General features: G+C 33.1%; 3 protein-coding genes across 8 annotated transcripts; 2 read left to right on the top strand and 1 right to left on the bottom strand.

Moving 5' to 3' along the window:
• Window positions 1-1,614: 1,614 nt before the first annotated feature.
• LOC108981816 (uncharacterized protein At4g15970-like) lies at window positions 1,615-8,573 on the top strand. 2 transcript variants are annotated; one of them, XR_004801650.1, is made up of 5 exons: window positions 1,615-2,153; window positions 4,965-5,333; window positions 5,696-6,177; window positions 6,725-6,840; window positions 8,310-8,573. XR_004801650.1 is itself a non-coding variant. In XM_035690528.1 (4 exons), the coding sequence occupies exons 1-4, from the start codon at window positions 1,857-1,859 to the stop codon at window positions 6,777-6,779; spliced, it is 1,203 nt and encodes a 400-aa protein (XP_035546421.1). In that variant the 5' UTR covers window positions 1,615-1,856; the 3' UTR covers window positions 6,780-6,965. The 2 variants fall into 2 exon arrangements, 1 of the variants encoding a protein (XP_035546421.1); XM_035690528.1 differs by lacking the exon at window positions 8,310-8,573 and having other exon boundaries at window positions 6,725-6,965.
• Window positions 8,574-10,548: 1,975 nt separating this feature from the next.
• On the top strand, window positions 10,549-14,666 carry LOC109012084 (organelle RRM domain-containing protein 6, chloroplastic). 3 transcript variants are annotated; one of them, XM_018993553.2, is made up of 5 exons: window positions 10,549-10,946; window positions 12,503-12,571; window positions 12,699-12,805; window positions 14,222-14,348; window positions 14,434-14,666. In XM_018993553.2, exons 1-4 carry the CDS (start codon window positions 10,649-10,651, stop codon window positions 14,270-14,272), a joined length of 525 nt encoding a protein of 174 aa, XP_018849098.1. In that variant the 5' UTR covers window positions 10,549-10,648; the 3' UTR covers window positions 14,273-14,348; window positions 14,434-14,666. The 3 variants fall into 3 exon arrangements, with proteins under 3 accessions (XP_018849098.1, XP_018849099.1, XP_018849095.1); XM_018993554.2 differs by lacking the exons at window positions 14,222-14,348; window positions 14,434-14,666 and adding an exon at window positions 13,794-14,211 and having other exon boundaries at window positions 10,550-10,946; XM_018993550.2 differs by lacking the exon at window positions 14,222-14,348 and having other exon boundaries at window positions 10,560-10,946.
• Window positions 14,667-15,296: 630 nt separating this feature from the next.
• LOC109012083 (protein REVEILLE 7-like) lies at window positions 15,297-19,012 on the bottom strand. Of its 3 annotated transcripts, none has more exons than XM_018993548.2 (7): window positions 18,767-19,012; window positions 18,566-18,633; window positions 17,488-17,610; window positions 17,251-17,362; window positions 17,102-17,163; window positions 16,530-16,940; window positions 15,297-16,425 (listed from the first exon to the last, which is right to left on the bottom strand). In XM_018993548.2, the coding sequence occupies exons 2-7, from the start codon at window positions 18,575-18,577 to the stop codon at window positions 15,709-15,711; spliced, it is 1,437 nt and encodes a 478-aa protein (XP_018849093.1). In that variant the 5' UTR covers window positions 18,578-18,633; window positions 18,767-19,012; the 3' UTR covers window positions 15,297-15,708. The 3 variants fall into 3 exon arrangements, with proteins under 3 accessions (XP_018849093.1, XP_018849092.1, XP_035547170.1); XM_018993547.2 differs by having other exon boundaries at window positions 17,488-17,613; window positions 18,767-18,940; XM_035691277.1 differs by lacking the exon at window positions 17,102-17,163 and having other exon boundaries at window positions 18,767-18,940.

The following is a 19,012-nucleotide window of genomic DNA, read 5'->3' as shown; positions in this document are numbered from 1 at the left end:
TTCTCAATTGTATTGAGAAAAACGTGAAGCCATCAGAGATTGTAAAATCGCCTATTGTAGTAGATTTTACCCCAAACAACCTATAGACATAGGCTTTTATGCCAACTTATATAAATTTATGTGTCTCTCTATTTATTTTGATATATTTATTTATTATTTATTTTATGGATAAACGAAAAAAGTACTGCATCGATGCCCGAATCATCATCATCGAGAGAATAATTATTTTCTCCATTTCTAACTTATTGGGCAAATTTATGCATTTACAAAAACCTCCTTACTTTTTCTTACCCCTTTTAATTAAATTAAATGAGTTTGGATTTACTTTTAGAGATCAAACCTAATTTTATTAAAAATTTCCTAAAACTAAAAACAGCACTGAAAAGCTCTTGCCGTGCAGCAAGCTCTCTTGATATGAAAAGTCAGGGAAAGGCATTCATGTCATGGAAAGGGTTGACCAAGTACCAATGATGGAGTTTACAAGAACATAAATACAGCAATCACGTTTATTCTCGGACTTCCCAAGAATTTTCCTTGCTACTTCGTCAATGTTCATCCAATTAATTGAATACCACATATATATATCATTGGGTTTTTATATCATATTTGTTTAATTAGCTAGCATGAATTTGTACGCACTTCACGTTCTTTTTTACCCACTTTTGTCACTTGGTTTTGGTTGAGTACAACCTTTATTTTATTATTTATTATTTTCCTCAATTGTATTGAGAGGCCACAAAAGATTATAAAATTATTAAATATAATGAATTTTACCCTCAAACAACTTATAGACAGAACTTTTATACCAAATCACGAAAACATCTGCACCGTATCAATATCCAAACCGTCATCATTGAAGATTCAATCGTATTGTTGGACCCTGACCATGCCGGAAAAATACATCAACATCTACAATCTGTCATTAGTTACTTACAAAGATAATAAATATACACATTCAATGCTATAAATATACGTAGTTCAAGGTTTTAACAAACTTTGTCATATATATATATATATATATATATACAGAATTAGAAGATAAATTAAGATCTTTTAGATATTATATGGTAAAAAGCTTTTAAGAAAACTCTAAAATTCTATTTCTATATATGAATTATGAGGGGCCAATCAATGAAACTCTAGTTCTGAGTCCCAAGCACGTACGTGCTGGTCATATTAAAGACAATGAAGCACCCTCGGTCCCAGCCCACCTTAGATGAAACCTTTTCTATTTATTTCTTGACAGCATGATCTTTTCATGATAAAGTCTCCAATTTTACTTTTAAAAAATATACAATCTTTCCATCAGAAGTTTCTTGTAAATACACCTAAGATCTCTTGACTTATAAAAGGAAACATGATAATAAAATGTTACATTAATAGTCCCCACTACCTTAGTTGCTATTAGATATTTAGTTGAAACGAGATGAATTGAGATGAAAATTAAAAATTAAATAAAATATTATTTTTTAATAATAATATTATTATTTTAAAATTTTAAAAAAATTAAATATTTATTATATTTTTTTTATAAAAATTTTAAAATATTATTATAATAAAATGAGATAAGATTAAACGCATCCTAGCCACATAACTCGTGGTCGTCTTATTTTTCTCATTATCATTTTGCAACTCTCTCTCTCTCTCTCTCTCTCTCTCTCTATCTTTCTGTGACTCTCTCCGAACAACTTTAGTGCATATTTTTTGAAGAGTACTATGCTCCGGATTTCTAGTTTTTTGTTTTTTGTTAATTGTTGTTTATCAAATTGATTGGGATCAAGAGTGACAGAGCAATAGACAAGAAGAGCGGCCAGCTTAGCTTGGGGCTATAAAAATTCAAGATCCTGCATAGTTTAATGGATCAAACAGATTATCAGAGGATCGAGAAAGAAGAAGAAGTCTTCTATTCTGAAGACCAACAACAGCTAGGGATGACCATTTCTGAGGTTGCTTTAGAGACCAGCTGCAGTCCTGACAATATCAATAAGACAACCATTTCGATTGGCCACCATGTCTTCCTCAGGCGTCTTGCTAAAGCCACGCTGCTTCTGTTTGGGGGAATAGCAGTCTTGAGCCTGATTCTTCATAACTCCAACTCAACCTTTAGATTTCTTCCCACCAGTTCTTTTTACCGTTCTGGGTCCCCATCAACGGTTAGTTTCTTCTTCTTCTTATATATTTCTTCAGAATCACCATATTTGAAGTTTGGATTCTTTTGATCATAAAAAAGGTTTGAACTTTGTTTGTTTTTTTTGGGTTTAATTAATGAAGAGTTTTGAAACCAGTACTGGATGAGTTTAAACTTTTAAACACCATGAGAGGCACGGATATTCCTTTCATGATCGGCTTTAGATGCTTCGATTCTGCAGTCTAATGGTCAGTAATGGAGGCGAGAGAGAGAGAGAGAGAGAGAGAGAGAGAGGGAATTGAGGTTTTTTTGACATGACAGGCCATGGAGTTTAAGGTAGACCTGCATTCCATTATGTGTGCATAGTAATTAATGAATCAGTAATCAGTTTGAAAATTTGACCCGAATGATTTCCAAAGACATCAGAATATAATTACGCTATAGAAATCTTTTTGTGTTTTTTCAAACTTCGAAGTCATTAATCTCTCCTTTGAATTAAAACATTTTTCTTAGAATCTTTTCTAAGAAAAAGCAAAAACAAAAATATTTTTTTTTAAATAATCTCTATAATTTAATTACGTGTTAAGGAAAATATATATACAGAATAATATTATACATCACACTTTCATTTTATTATAATCATATTAAATAATATTTAATATATTTATTACCATTAGATAATAAAAAAGTATGTAATAAATGATCATTTAATAGTAATAAATATATTATATTATATTTAATAAAATAAAAATAAAATAATAGTATCATATATATAGAATTTATGGATATTTCTATAACTTTATTGATGGATTCTTTTAGATGCACACAATTTTTAAAGTTTAAAATGGATTAAAAAAAATCAAAAAATAAAAACAGTAATAATTCATATTCCCAATAGAGTAAACGACAGCTGTTGATGCACGTTATTTCGGAAAGAGCTGTAAAGGAAGTGGGAATCTTCTCAGACATATTAATTTAATAAATAGTTAAATTAAGACCACCAATAATAATAAAAAAAATACCATATCTAATAATTTATTAATTACGGTTTATTATCTCACATCTCATATTTTATAAAAAAATAAAATAAAATTATCAAATATAAAATATAAAAATAAATAGTGATTGATGTATAACGAAATTAACCCGAATGAGAAAAGATTTGATAATCAATTTGGCTTGGCCTTAGGCGGCGGAAACAATTAGAGAGAAATTGACTTAATTGTAATTTTATTTTAAATAATAATTTGTAAGTCTCCATCTACAAATTAATTAATTAATGCGTTATGATAATTAATCAGTTTAAAAGTAAAGCTCATGTCATATTATAAGAGGACAAACAAATTAATTCCATGATCGGAATATTTTGTTTTTCTCCTTCGTTGCGTGGAGGGAAGGGACCAATTAAGTGGGTTGGATTGTCGCAAGGGACATACATCGGTTCATTCAAAACGAAGTCAATTCGTCTATATATATATATATAAAAGTAAATCTACACACCGATTGGTGGGTCCTGATTGAGTCTCGATAATTTATTTTTTTATTTTTTATTTTATTTAATGATTAAATTTTTTTTTTAATGACATTATGTATAAAATGTTATAAGAAAGTCTTATACTACACACTTTAATTTAATTAATGTGTGATTTATTATTTTTAACATTTTATTTAAACACGGAAAATTTTACTTATTATCTTTTACACCATAGACCAACATATCATAAATTATATAATAGTATGTGGTGTGTAGATGATAAATAATATTTATAAAAATAAATATATATTTAAGCATTAAAATAGAAAGATAAAAATGATAAATTATATATTGAATATGAAAAAGTGGATAGTGTAAGACTTTCATGTACAATTTCTGATCAGAGAGAGAGAGAGAGAGGTGGGGGATTCAATTGGGGCGTGCAATTCCCGTGTAAACTCTTTCAAAAAAAGGTGACACGTATCATAAAAAGTATTTTTTCCATGTGAATCCTATTTTTCGAAGGGCACTTATGGAATTTGCATGCCTTCCATTCATGCTGTACCCTTCGTTGAATTGCAGCTCACGGCTCCCATGCGCTTTAATTCTTTTCATTCTACCTTTCTTTCCTAACTACCCTCCTTTCTTTTCCTTTTTCTTCCATATATATATATATATATATATATATATAAATATTATATATATATATAATATTTATATATATATATATATAATGAGAAATTCTACACGGAAACCTTTTACACCACACATCTCATCATAATTAATATGTGATTAGTCATTTTTTCTTTTCTATCTTAATATTTAAATACATGTGTATTTAAATAGAAGGACAAAAATGTCAACACATATTAATCAGGTGAATGAATGTGATGTAAGACTTCCTTATAACATTTTTCTATATTTGATTGATTGAGACGACTAACATGCAATTAGAATTTTCTTATATGGACTAAAAAATAAAGTTCTAGATCATCTGTACTTTGGGGATGGATGGCATGAGGCATGCATGCATATGTGGAAGTTTCAGCACTTTGACTTTCTCTGCATTAACCTAATGTTTCTGCTCTCCTTTATGACTATGGCTTGGAAATTAGGCAGCCTTAGGCCATGCATGCATGTGATTTTTCGCTTCTATCTCTTGGCTATGTCTTTTAATTTTCTATGTTGCTTGGGTGCATGCATGTTAGCAGATTTTTCTAGTCTAATTAGAGAGATAGAAAGAGGCAAAAACTTTTATTAATCTCCTTGTAGCCAACTATATATGTTGAAAACTGAAACCCCATTTCCAATATTAATTTACAACTTTCATTTATTTTCCATTTTTGGTATACTTTTTATCAGGAAAATTATTGCAGTTGGGTGTTGGATAGAGTTCTGAGAAATGCATCCATGGAGGATGGAACAGTGATCTTGACTACTTTGAATGAGGCATGGGCAGAACCAAATTCTATGTTTGATATATTTTTGGAGAGTTTTCGCATTGGAAATGGAACACAGAGGCTTTTGAATCATTTGGTAATAATATGCATGGACCAAAAGGCATATGCTCGTTGCTTAGCTCTAAACTTCCATTGCTATCATCCTGATACTAAAGGAGTCAATTATACGAGTGAGGCTGTCTTCTTGACCAATACTTACTTAGAGATGATGTGGGCAAGGATTGATCTTTTCGCTTCTATCCTTGAGATGGGATACAACTTTGTATTCACGGTACGTATATATAATTGTCGATTGATTATTCTCTTTTTTTTTTAAGTACAACACCATGCTAGCTAGTTACATTGTAATGAATAACATTACAAAATCAATCATTCTTTCTATGGTTATAATACATGTTCTTAAATCTTGATTATGTTTCTAATTAGATGCGTGCGTTGATGATTGCGATGATAAAATGTAAAATCAGGGGAAGAGAAAGAAAAGATCAACGAGTATATATATATATATATATATATATATATATCTAATGTAGAAATATGTTGACTATATTGTACTGCATGCAAGCATTTTATAAACTGATGTGCTTAGATGTAACTCACAAATTTTGTTTAATTTCTTCAATTAATTACCAGGATACCGATATTATGTGGCTTCGAGATCCATTTCAACATTTCTATTCAGAAGCGGATTTCCAAATTGCTTGTGATCAATTCTATGGTAACTCTTATGATGTAAACAACCGTCCAAATGGCGGATTTAACTTTGTAAAATCGAATAATCGGACAATTCAATTTTACAAGTTCTGGTACACAAGCAGAGAGGCATATCCGGGCAAGCATGACCAAGATGTACTTAACATGATCAAAGGTGATCCATTCATCACCAACATTGGACTGAAAATGAGGTTTCTTGATACTGCCTACTTCGGCGGCTTTTGCGAACCGAGCCGAGATCTTAACAGAGTGTGCACAATGCATGCAAATTGTTGCATTGGTCTCGAGAACAAAGTTCATGACCTTAGAATTTTGCTCGACGATTGGAAAAAATACATGTCATTGCTCCCAAATATGACAGCTTCACCACCATCCTCATGGAGTGTTCCACAAGCTTGCAGGTATATATGCTTAATTTGCTATATTCTTGAGTGGCCATTGATATAATAATATTAGATACAAACATGATTTTTTTTAGAAAATAACAACAAATATTAGGGAATATGAGCCTCAGAAACTTTTTTGGCAAATAATTAATAAAAAAATAAGGAGTTATTTTGATATTTTCCCTAAAAGAAATCAGCTTAATATAGTGAATTTAGTTGTTGGTATAAGTTGCAGCATAACCCTTTACTGCGGCTTCTACTCACAGTTCTATAATCTGTTTATCAGAATATATAAAAATTGTCACCAAGCTGTCTCTCCTTGTGAGAAATGGGTGGGAGCCATACTTTTGGCTCCATACCCCTCTTTTTCTTTTTCGTGTTGTAATATGTTAGTCTTGGAAAGACTGAAAGGACTCTCATCCCATTAAATCTTATATTTTGTAACCGCTAATTTATCTATGAATGTTCTACTTTGCTGAGAAAAAAAAAAAGAATTTAGTTGTTGGTAATGTTTCTTAATTATTTTTTATTTTCCTTGCATGTGATGATCATTGTCATCAAGGGCATCATTTAATCATTTGCCAAAGAACAAAACTCCAGGACTTGGGAACAGATAACATATATGCCAATATATGCATTTGCATATTTTTCAGGGTTTTTCAGATCAAATAAATAGAGGTAAATCTCTGTACATGATTCTAATTGTTAGAAAGGTTGTAATTTTTTTTTTTTTCCTTTCAAAGATCTATCATGTGAATAAGTTTTATGTTGTTTCATATATATAATTTATTGTTTTTTCTTTATTTTTTTTTAATAAATGCATATTTAAGAGGACCAAAAGAGAGATACAAGCGGCTCCAAAAATCTAACCTTCTCAAAATTTTGATAAACAAAATGATGGAATTTTCAAAAATTATAATTTTAGGAAGAAATATAATATTTTCTAAATCAGTTAGTTAATTAACAATTCACATTTGCAAAGTAAATCAGGAGAGGCCAGGAGGGTAATATCATGTGTTCCTGATCAGAGACTCAGAAAACTTAGCCTGGATTTTCATCAATTTAACTTGGTTTTTTTAAAAAAATATCACAAATCATGAATTGAAGAAGATCAAAAAGTCCACTAATTCCCAATATAAAGAAGAGATCTATATATAAAAGCTAGGCATATATAGATGATTAAACAGCATGAGAAACGTGATGATAAAATCGTTGGTGATTCTATTGGTATTAGGACTGACAAATGTACAACTAATATTATACCGACAGTGCTTTATAAAAAAATGGATTTCATTGTAAAAAAGTTTGAAAAACTATTTTTATTTTTTTTATTTTATGAAACTCATACATTTTTACATAAAGCTTGTATATTTGAGATTTATACCTAACATTACTCACAATTATATGGATACGAACTGTCTTATTGTTTTAAGATGACTAAGTTTTCGTACAATTTCTTAAAAAAAAAAAAAAAATTTGAGATTAATGTTAAAAATATATATTTTAATAATGAGTCTGTAATGGTGGGTCTTACTATTTTTTGCTAAAAAATCATATTTTGTCACTCAAAACACAGTTGATTTATACCATTTTAATGTTAAAAGCTCAACCTGAGAATATTATCATTTGAACCTGCATGCATGCATTTTCAATTAATATTAGCTAGATAGATCGTACGAGAGCTTAATTATTATAAGCTGAAAGGATTGCATCTTCGCCTTTGGCTCGTTTCTTTCTTTCTTTTTTTTGTTAACCGTAAATGTTTGAATGAGTTGTTTTCCTAAACACAAATTTGAAAAACTGAAGATTTTCTTTGCCGCCAATATTATTTGATATATCTCCCTAATTTAATTGAGATTTTGTTCATGTATTAATTATTAAAGAACCAAACAATATCTTATATATTATACACATTATATGTATGGAATTTACTATGTATCGACAATTATTCACTCTCACATTCTATATCTATAACTTTTTTATGGGGAAGGAATTGTTTTTCATAGGATATGAGGATATTTTTCATAGAATACTATGAAGTGTGAGTTTGTGAATAATGACTAATAAGTAAAATTTTTCTATATATATATATATATATATATATATAAAACAGATAACATTTGTTGACATGATCGTGATGTAAACAGGTTGCATGCATTGGACCGTTACAACGTACGTGGGTTAATGCATGCTGGTTGGTAAATCTGTATGCACTATGCAAATTAGTTTTGTAAATCTCGTCCCAATTATTTATCCTTATCTTTAGTTTTATATATGAGTCCTGTTTTTTTCTTTTTCTTTTAAAGTTCAGAAAAATATCGAGGGTCATGCCTATTTTTGTGGTTGCTGATATTTTAATATGAGAGTTAATATTGCTACGTATATCTATAAAGAGATATTACAAAAATAAATTTACAAATTGACATAATTTTATATGATACGTTAAATCTACTTATAATAAAAATAACTTTAAAATCTGACGTACTATATGAAATCTCGATATTTCTCTTTTAATATTGCAGAGTTTTATAATTAGTTGAAAACACATTATTCAATCATTACCACAACTAGGGATGGCAATTCATGTTTGCGGATCGTGTTCGTGTCGTGTCAAGTTATGAATGTTTGACTATATGAGTCAATCTGAACTCGACCTATTAAATTAAACGGGTCAGACCTTTAAATCCTAACACAACTCATTTAAATAAGGGGCGTGTCGTGTCACTCGTTTTGAACGTTTGACTAATAATTAATTATAAATGGTTAAAACTTAATACGAAAGTACGATTCATTTCAACTTGTTTCATATCAATGTACTTGAACTAACCCGTATAATCCATTTAACTTGATTAACATAATTTCATATAAAAGTTCAAATCCATATTTATTAGTAGCCACAATATCTAAAAAATAAATGATATTAAGACTACCTACTAAAAAAATATCGATCAGATTTTAATCTATGATGAAACCAATATTACAAATCCAACAATAAAAAATATGAGCATAGGTTCAAAATTATAATCTCAAAGATAAAAATATAAGTATATTGAAAAATATCAATATTAATACTCAGCATTAATAAAATTGTAATTTTGAAATAAAATTTATTGTGGGTTGACCTATTTATTAATCAACGTTTTAACCAACCTGTTTTGATTAGAGGTGTCAAATCATGTTAACGTGTCGTGTTCATGTTGTGTCAAGACATATATATTATACCATATAAGTTAATCCTAACCCGACCCGTTAAATTTATCGTGTCAAAATCTCAAACCCTGACACGACCCATTAACACACGACCCGTTTTGACCCGTTTATGTAAATGGATTGAGCAAACCTGAAATTAATCTGTTTAACCTAATTAAGTTTATCATAATTTTATATAAATGTTAAAATCACAATATCTATAAAAAAATATAAAACTAACTACAAGTCCAAAATTACAATTTAAACAATAAAAATATCGAAATTAAAATCCCAATAATTTTATTTTTAGGTATAAGGGTATAAATGTAACTTTAACTTTCTTAACGGATTGACCTATTATCAATCTGTTAAACAATCGTATCTTAATGGGTCAACCCATTTTGACCTAAACCCATTAAGGCTAAACTCCAACTTATTTTTATTGTATCGTGTTCGTGTTGGGTTAACGGGTAGTGTCACATATTGTCATCCCTACTTTTGACCCGAACTTTTTTATATCAAATTAATTTTATGTAGTATTCATGTTAGGTTCACGCAAGTCGTGTCACATATTACTACCCATGATCACAATAAGAAAGAATTATACCTTGTACTCCAAATTATATATCAGTCTATCATTCTTTTTTTACTTTTGTATTCTAGATTATAAAAAATCTCAACTATTTGCGCTCTATATTACCTATATATAGTTGTCGTGCGCCCGTGCAATGAATGGGAAAGTGTTCAATTTTCAATTCTATTTATAAACATGATGATAGTCAAGTTTTTATGAATACAGCAATGTTTGATGACTTATCATAAAAAATAAAAGGACCCTGCTATAGTCCCTTTCCCAGCCACCGTTGGGAAATACCAAATTTTTGTCAAATACCAAATTTTTGATTAAAAAAATATTTTTAATGATGTTTTAAATTTATTTTATTTTTTAAAATTATTAAAAAATATAAAAAAAATTTTATATAAAAAATAACTTAAAAAATATATATATATAAACACATGCTACAGCTCCAACCGGAGCCCTAGCGGGAGCTGTAGCATCATCCATCTGGGAATACTTGTGTTCCCACGCGTACCCTAAAGTCTAATAAATATAGAAAAATTCTAGACATAAATTCTATACTTTTACACCTCACTTAAAAATATTTTATTTTACACTTTTATCTTCATATTTTATTCACGAAATACAAATTCTCTTTTCTCCATCTCTAGATAAGATGGTCAGCTGTTAGCGTGTAATCAACTGTTCCTGGAAGTTTTTTGTTGGGGTGTGGCCAATATGGAATCCAGTGCCATTCTTCTCGCAATCACAAACCCTCCGTTTCTTCTTTTCCCTAATGTTGCACACACCCAACACTTACTTCTTCCTACTTCTCTTACGAGTGCTTGTACCAGCAGATGCAGATGCAGATGCAGATGCAGCCGCAGCCGCAGCAGCAGCAGCAGCAACGGGAGGCGATTCCCTTCGTTGTCTTTGAGAAATGGTGCCTCCTTCGTGTTGGCGTGTCTCCCTTCTTCTTCTTCTTCTTCATCGTCCTCTGCTCCCAACACTTCTTCTACAAAGCTTTACGTCAGTGGTGAGCTTTCACACTCTATTATATCTATTCCCAATTATACGGAATACGATTAGAAATATTTTGCTCTCTTTCCCTTTCGATGTTTTTGTTTTTTTCTTTTGCGCTCAATTGGGATTAAATTTTTTTGGATTAAAAATGATTAATTATTGAAAATTAAACCAAAGAGGAAAAAGAGCTTTGCAATCTATGGTGCTCCATCTTCTGTTGTGGTACACCGGTGTGTAACGCTGTATTTTTCTGGTCCTGGTGACCTTTTCCTGCTGATTTGTATGTTGACTGCTCGAAATCTCGGCATGTTTTAGCATAAATCACAAAACTGGGTTATCATAGCTTTGCATTTTCTTCTGAAAGAAGGTTTCTTTTATTCATTAGTTGGCTTCTTATCCGTTTTAATCTTTTCTATTTACAATAGATTTCTCATATACATCTTAGTCGTTAGTTTAAATTTATTTGCTTCCGAAGAAACTCTACATAATTTTTGAGTATTAAACCTTTTATTTTTTTTATCAGTAGAGTATTAAACCTTGCGGTTATCATCTGGTAAAACAATGTACTAACAATTAACATTTAGCCTCTACGAGTATGTTACTACCTGCCGGATTACTTTATTTTATTTTTTATATTAATAATGATATGATTACTTATTATTACCATCATTGATGGTGCTATTTGTTTTCTTTTGGTGGGGGGTGTCAGTTGCTCAATAAAGTTGCAGTTTTTCTTGTTGCTGTTATGTGGATGAGATGAAAAACATATATAGCACTGGATGCCAAAATGTTTTAGTGACCGATATTTATAACTAAGTTATTAAGAAAGAAAAATTATATTCATAAGCCGATGTGTAGGACATTTTATATTGCATACTGCTGATGTGGCAGGGTTTGATTTGTAAGAAAAATTTACAAATTTAAATCTTACAAATCAAATCGTACTGCACAATGATATGGATGGTGTATTCTCACACCGGCTTGTAAATAGAATGACTCGTTGAGAAGTCATTACAAAATTAATCTGGCAACACTCTTTATCAATTACATATTTGATGTCCATGTCAGACACATATCTCATTTGCATATCATACACTTGTCATGCTGTACTAGCTGGTTTGGATAATTCAAACTTGCTGCCTGGTTTTACTTCTGCCGGACAGCACTCTTACAGATCTCACGTACACATACCCTTATGTGACAGTGCCATATATATATGATATGGATCCTGCAGTCTTGCTGCATTGTTCAATTCACTTCTGTTGGATCCCAATCTGTATATACATGAATATATATTCTAGCGTACTATGCTATGCAGTATGATAGTTCCCAATTGGTGCACAAGACTCTATTGGGCCAAAGAGCAGGGAAAAACACTTTCAATCAGCTTAAGAAAGTTTTTAGTGATGGTACTAAGCTGAAGCGCTCTAAGGAACGATGTACCTTGATTACTTTACTGACTGTAATCACCTTTGCACTTCTCTCTCTCTCTCTCCTTCCATCCATCCATCCATCCATCCATGCAGGGGTGTGAAGATCATGTTGTAACTCATTGGCTATTTCATGCAGGTCTCTCTTTTCGTACCACTGAAGAGAGCTTACGAAAGGCTTTCGAGAACTTTGGTCAACTCGTAGAAGGTGAGAACAGTTAAAAAGTCATATGCTGCCCTTCGTTGAACAGGTTTCTTACAATATAAATTATTCCGTGTCACCTGTTTGATGGTACATTCTTTTGGTTTCTTAGATTATTTTATTTTTCTTACAGTCAATCTAGTGATGGATAAAATAGCAAATAGGCCAAGAGGGTTTGCTTTCATTCGTTATGTGACGGAGGAGGAATCCCAAAAAGCTATTGAGGGAATGCATGGGAAGGTACATATCAAGATTTCCATCTCTAATTTAAATTTTATGTATACAGTGAAACTTCTTGTAATCTTTCTATTAGACATTAGCTGGTGTTCTGTGCTAAGAACTAATTTCTTCCTGATGGCTTGATTGTGAACCAAGTTTGATAAACTGAAAATAGTTAAGGTTAGCTATTCAAAGTTTTGGGGAAAGTAGGAAAAAAGATGAATTTTTTTTAAACAGAGTGGCACTTTGCATTTACTTAAAGATAGTGTGCATTATATATTTTAAGGCAGGGTACAACCTATTGGGTTTGTTCGGCAATCATTTAATGTCTAAGATTTTAGAAGCCTGATTGTTTCTGCTGGCATTTTTTTTTTTTAACTTTTCCTTTTACTTAATAAAAAAAAAAAAAAAACTCTTTAGCATTTTAACATTATTTGTGTGGTAGTAATTTAAATATGGAATCAGTTCTCCTTCCAAATATGTTTACCTTAATTAAGTGGAAAATCTCTTGTTGACACTTGGATTCTTCAAGTGTTGAAAAGTGAAATTATGGCTGAAGGTGCATTTTTTTACGTTAAAAATCAACAGGCTTATCTAATTTAAAGGTGGCAAGGCACTGTCATTATCAAGATGTTAATTATAAAGCTTCTGACATGTAGGATGCTGTTACACTCTTGATAAGTTTATGAATGAACCCCAATATGTGAGTGGTCATGGAATATTGGATGGGAAAATCTTGTAGTATGCATGATATATGCAAAAGTAATTTTAAAGTGTGAATCAAAGTGTGCTAAATGATGGTGAGATCCAAGTTTTTAACATCTTACCAGCTAATCAAGCTGCACAACATTGACATTAGTTGAGGGGCTTGTGTTTTCAAAAAGGAATTGACATCCACTATATAGCCTTGGTTCGTATATGAAGATGTGAGCTTGCTTCTATTAAGGTCTATAAAGAGACTACACTGTTGTTTCAGTATATTTTATGACGATTGGTCGTTCACTCTCAGGAAATTGATGCTATTTGTCTTGGCCCAGCATGGATTTGATGGTCAAAATGCTCAATAGGCAACATAATGTTCCACTTTTGATATACCTGCATAAAAAGGAGAGTCATTTCTTTTTAACTGGACTGTATAGAGAAATAAGAAGTAGGTTGATGGGGTTTTTTTTCTTTCCTGGAATCTCCAAGTAATTGATATATATGTCATGTGCTTGTTGGGCGTCTTAGGACTACAAGATATGTTTGATAACAATATTCTATCATTGGGGAGTCTAATAGTCCCTACTTCTTCAGGCTTAGTCATGTGACTTCTAGCTCTTGAGAAAATTTTAATTCAAAAGAACTTTTGAGTGAAACCAGATGGTGAATTTCATTGTTATCCTTTACTTCTTTGAGCCCAAATCTTACATTGGTTGCATCTATTTGCTGTTGCAGCTCAAGGTTTCATTTTCTACTGCACATGCTGTAAACTTTCTAGGTGCATGAGGATGTCTGGGTTTTAAACTTTGAATTCTATTCCATTGAAAGTGGGTTAGGATCTTTCTGGGTCGGGGTCTTAAGTGTACGTGTTTTGTTATTCTCGTAATCCTCTTAATGTGATATAATTGCTTTGTATAGCTGAGCAAGCACAAACTTTCTTTTTACAGTTTTTGGATGGTCGGGTGATATTTGTGGAAGTGGCAAAATCTCAGTCAGAACTCCGCCAGGGTTTTAAACAAAACAGAAGACAGTATTGAAGAGTTAGTATGATATCCTCTGACTTGATATTGGTTGTGAAGTGCAACTAAGCTTGTAACCGGTACTAGGATGACAATTTTCCATTGTAGAATAGTATTGAATAGTGAGACCTGTCTGATTACGTGTTTGTATTGCTCTCCCATCTCTCTCTCTCTCTCTCTCTAACGTCATGCGGTGCTTGTGCTAGCGAACTCGGGTGTTCTGATTTATTTCATGCGTTTCTTTCATACGTAGGCTGCTTTGCTATATAGGTTAATCCAACGACGACCCTTGAAAGAAGGGTGTTGGAGTGGATGAAATCCTTTCATTGCTCCCTTTCATCTGAGCTAATGGGTATGCCTTATTTGACCGTTTTCTGGTCGTGTACGAGAGGGTTCTATTCCTTGCAGGGAAGGAGGAAAAAGGAGGGTCAAAACACTGCATTTTCCTCCTTTGGGTCCTTCACATGCAATACACGTTGTTTTTTATCTGAAGATATAGATGGACCATTTCAAATCGGAGAGAATTGGGGTTTTTTTTTTTTGGTCGAGGAATCTCTCTAAGGTAAGGACCCTTCGGATCCACTCCTACAGAGTAAATTCCGGTCTAGTGTACCGTATCCTCAGAAGTTTTCCTATATAAAACTGGTTAAATCGTTAACTTTTTACCAGAGGGTGTGACTCCAAATGATTGTTTGCACTCATGAGGTGTTGAACTTTTGGACCTTGAAGGGAGTGAACGAGACTTTGAAGTTTGATCCTTTGGAAGATAGATTGCAAATGAGACTTTGAAGTTTGATCAAACTAGCTCAGCACTATGCAACATGCTATTGTTACAGCACTCCACAATTACAACTCTTCAACTTTATGAGTTCCAGTATATAATTATTCTTAAACATTAAGTTTAAAAAGAATGAATACAGACACAAATGTTACAGAGATTCAACGGAGAAAGGTCGAAAAGAACAATTAGATGAGACTTCAAGTAGCTGTAGATATGATTGACTCACTGTCTTTATCACTCGTTCATCCAATTGTTGAATCCACCAGCACATGAAGCTACCAAAATCTTGCTACATCTTTTTTGGAGCAAAATATGTGGTGACTTGAAGGGAGCTCTTGTGGAGAAACAGCAAAATTAGATACAGAACAACTCACTACATACAAAGGACATAGAGCTACATGGATGGAATTGCAGGTAGGGAACTATGAACAAACTCGAGCTCTTTGTCCCTCCCTCTCGTCCATATCAACCATTGATGAGTTTGTATCTCTCTCTGCTAGACATCTTTTGTAAGGCACAAACCCCCTCATAGAGTTGCAGGGACTAATCCTTCCCTTGCGAAGAGGTTTTTGAGACTCAGAATCAATAGCATCTGAATTCTTCTCTCCGTTTTCCACTTCACTCACTGATGCAGAGTTCGAACTGGTGCAAGATCTTTCCTTCATAACCTCCCCCTCCATCGTATCTACTTCCACATAAGAACCTGTAGGTACTTGAACCGAGGTTTGGTTATATGAGGGGAAGTAACAAAATGGCTGGCCTTGGTACAAAGACCACCATGGCAGAGAAACACAAGGATTGGCTTCTACAGAGTTGATGTTCTCTTTCAGATGTTCCACACTTTTAACTGGGGCTTGACACGGCAATAACATCGATTTACAATTATCGATTTCGAGCGATAAATGCACATCTAATTGGTCTGATGGTAATCTTTTAACAAAGTCCCCTTTATCAACTGCAGAATTCTCTACACGGATATTAGATATCAGCGACTCAGTGTTCCCTGTCCCTGGATAACATGGTTTCCGGGAATCTGTAACCACAACTGTCCTTCCAAAAAGCTTGATACTTGTGACTGGCTCTCCCGTGGCTTCATCTCCTTTAGTACTTAGAGTGCCCTTGGAAGCGAAGTCAAATTTCTGTTTGTTCATAATAACGAGAGGAATCAGATAGTCAGAATACAGGCAAATAAGTATCATCCAACTTGGACTAAGTTGAAGATAGTTATAACAGTTCATTGTACCATGGATGAAAAGCCCTCTGGAGTGGAGGAAAATGATCCTTTCTCTTCTTGAACGGTGGAATTGGATGTCATATGTGCTTTCTCTTTCTCAACAGGTGAAAAGCTGATTGATTGCATGTCAGTTGCACATGAAGTAGGTGAAGAACATGCAATCTGCTGCTCTGAAGCTGCAGACTCCAATGAATCTGACCCAGCTGCAGATAGAACTGAAGTGGGAGATTTGGTGCCTTTCTTGGCCACCAATAAATTTGGCAATGGAGACCTTTCAGTTTGATTTGTTAATGATATTCCATTAGGAGAATCAAGCGATTTACGAGGATAAGGATGCGAGGGTTTCTTCTTTGGCCGAGGAGGAGGAATCTCAACTGGTTCAATGGAGTTTTCAATGCTGCTACTGGATGCCCGGACCACCTGAAAGCAGTAAGTAAAAAAAGGTTAATGCAGAGGAAAGATATAACTAGCAAACCCACAAAAAAATGCACTCTATATGATTTTAATTGATCTAGAAGTAGTTTTACAATTCCGTGTATGCTTTATAATAGGAATTAGACCCTGAAATATAGGCATTAAACCTTAGAGAAGAATTTTTGAGCATGACTTCGAATCTGAACTGCAGTTTTGGAGCCTACATGTGCTGCATAAAATGAGAGAGAACTTCACTTTGATTGGACGGCCGATAGATGTGAAAAAACTATCCCGAATCACCAATTGCCAATCTTACCTTCGATTTGACGCCAACCACGACCATACAGCCTTAAGGCTTCAATAAACTTCTGGTGCTCTTCCTCTGTCCATTTTTCTCTTTGTTTTACAATGGTGTAGGGCTTCCTTACCTACTCCAACATGAAAAAAACAAAGGGAAACAACCAAAATCATAAATTAAAGTAAATAAGCCTTTTGGCAGAACTATTCCTCAAAGAGTGTGAGCTGGAATAGAAGGCTATGAAGAGAATGTAACCTTAAGTGCATTGTAATTTCCAAAGGAACCTGTCTCCTCCTTCTGGACCACCATTTCAGACCGTGCAGCGCCATCAGAGCGGTAGTTACAAGACGTAACAGAGAGATTTGAAGTTACATTCTGCTGCTATATCCAAGTGAAAGAATAATTCATCAAGTTTGCTTCGTTTAAAAGTAAAATAAAATTACTAGTCCTTCACTAAAACACTTAGTAGCTTCAAGTTGCGTGTTAATAGAAAAGAGAGAGAGAGAAATAGACATTTTCCTGGGTTTTTTTAATGTAGTCAGTAGACATCTCTGTCCCAAAAGGGAAATTCCACCAGATGCAAGTTCACATATACACGCCCCCACAAGTATGATTAATAATACCTAATTGAAGAGAAGGAAACTAATATGAACGAACCAATTAATTGGACCCAGCAAGTGCATCTTCCATTCTAAACAGAAGTGCATTGCTGTGAACAATGTTTGACAACACTGGCTACCAATAGCAATCCCCCACAGAAACTGTTCGTGATAGACCCCAATCATCCTTTTCTATATTGGTAACATGGGTAGGATAGGATAGGTTGGGAGAGAGTGACAGAGAGGAGAGTCACCGTTTCTCAATCATGTATTCTAATTTTAAATGACAATTAAAATAGAGGCAGGACCCGAAATCAGATATCCATAGTAAATCTCCTCATTGTTAGCAGTAAATTTAATCGAATACCCACTATCTATAGACATGATTGCATATCTAGTGCTCGGTTTGCACAGCCAGACCACTTGGCAAAAATATTTTATGCCAATAAGAATGAAGCCTAAGTGTATGCTACTTCTGAATCGAAAATTCCCAATCCTTTCCCCTAGATTCCAGTCTCTACAAGCAAATCTCAAAGCAAAAGACTGCCATTTTTTGGCTTTTTCAACGAAATCCACCCATTCCCTGCCTTTTGTGACCGGAAAAAGTGTTAATTTTTACAAGTCAATATGACTTCATAATCAGTAAAATATCCTTCTCATTTCTATGCGTACAAGCATTTAGATACCAATATGAACCTCGGAAATACATGATAATTAGTAATAGAAAAATATACCTGAACAGCCATTTCCACAAGATCAGAAATATTCCCCTTTCAAAAGAATCAGAATTAAGTCCACAGAGCTGCAATAAAAACTTCCCGTAATTAAATACAGATTAAAAACAATATATACTCCACTGTTCCTCGATCTTCATTAAAATTTCAGCGATATAGAGATTCAAAATTAAAGAAGAAAATTTTAAATCGGAAACTCACCGTCAGGGGCTGATTCCAAACCAAAAACCGGACCGGGACCAGAGACTTCGGATTGCACACTCCGCTACCCAGCGAAACGGATTAACTGCAAAGAAATTGCCGTTCGCAGGGAATTTGGAATCCAAGAAGAAGAAGTATGAAGAAATGGAGAGAGAGAGAGAGGTATAGAGGAGGTGCTTTTTAAAAAGCGAAAGGGTAGGGTACGCCACGTCGGATGAAGGCTGTTTCTGAGGAGGAATGGGGTAT

Source organism: Juglans regia, chromosome 6 (genome assembly GCF_001411555.2).
Source record: "Juglans regia cultivar Chandler chromosome 6, Walnut 2.0, whole genome shotgun sequence".
NCBI classification, from domain to species: domain Eukaryota; kingdom Viridiplantae; phylum Streptophyta; class Magnoliopsida; order Fagales; family Juglandaceae; genus Juglans; species Juglans regia.
This window is presented reverse-complemented; position numbering and strand designations above follow the sequence as displayed.

What these genes read in the sequence shown, in the direction of transcription:
- LOC109012083 (XM_018993547.2), bottom strand. An exon ending in GAAATTACAATGCACTTAAG is followed by an intron (nt 17,363 to 17,487) that starts GTTACATTCTCT and finishes ATGTTGGAGTAG; the next exon opens with GTAAGGAAGCCCTACACCAT. An exon ending in CTCAAAAATTCTTCTCTAAG is followed by an intron (nt 16,941 to 17,101) that starts GTTTAATGCCTA and finishes TACTGCTTTCAG; the next exon opens with GTGGTCCGGGCATCCAGTAG.
- LOC109012084 (XM_018993550.2), top strand. Translation starts at nt 10,649, where the DNA reads ATGGAATCCAGTGCCATTCTTCTCGCAATCACAAACCCTCCGTTTCTT. An exon ending in TACAAAGCTTTACGTCAGTG is followed by an intron (nt 10,947 to 12,502) that starts GTGAGCTTTCAC and finishes TATTTCATGCAG; the next exon opens with GTCTCTCTTTTCGTACCACT. An exon ending in TTGAGGGAATGCATGGGAAG is followed by an intron (nt 12,806 to 14,433) that starts GTACATATCAAG and finishes TTCTTTTTACAG; the next exon opens with TTTTTGGATGGTCGGGTGAT.
- LOC108981816 (XM_035690528.1), top strand. Translation starts at nt 1,857, where the DNA reads ATGGATCAAACAGATTATCAGAGGATCGAGAAAGAAGAAGAAGTCTTC. An exon ending in GATACAACTTTGTATTCACG is followed by an intron (nt 5,334 to 5,695) that starts GTACGTATATAT and finishes ATTAATTACCAG; the next exon opens with GATACCGATATTATGTGGCT. An exon ending in AGTGTTCCACAAGCTTGCAG is followed by an intron (nt 6,178 to 6,724) that starts GTATATATGCTT and finishes ATTGTCATCAAG; the next exon opens with GGCATCATTTAATCATTTGC.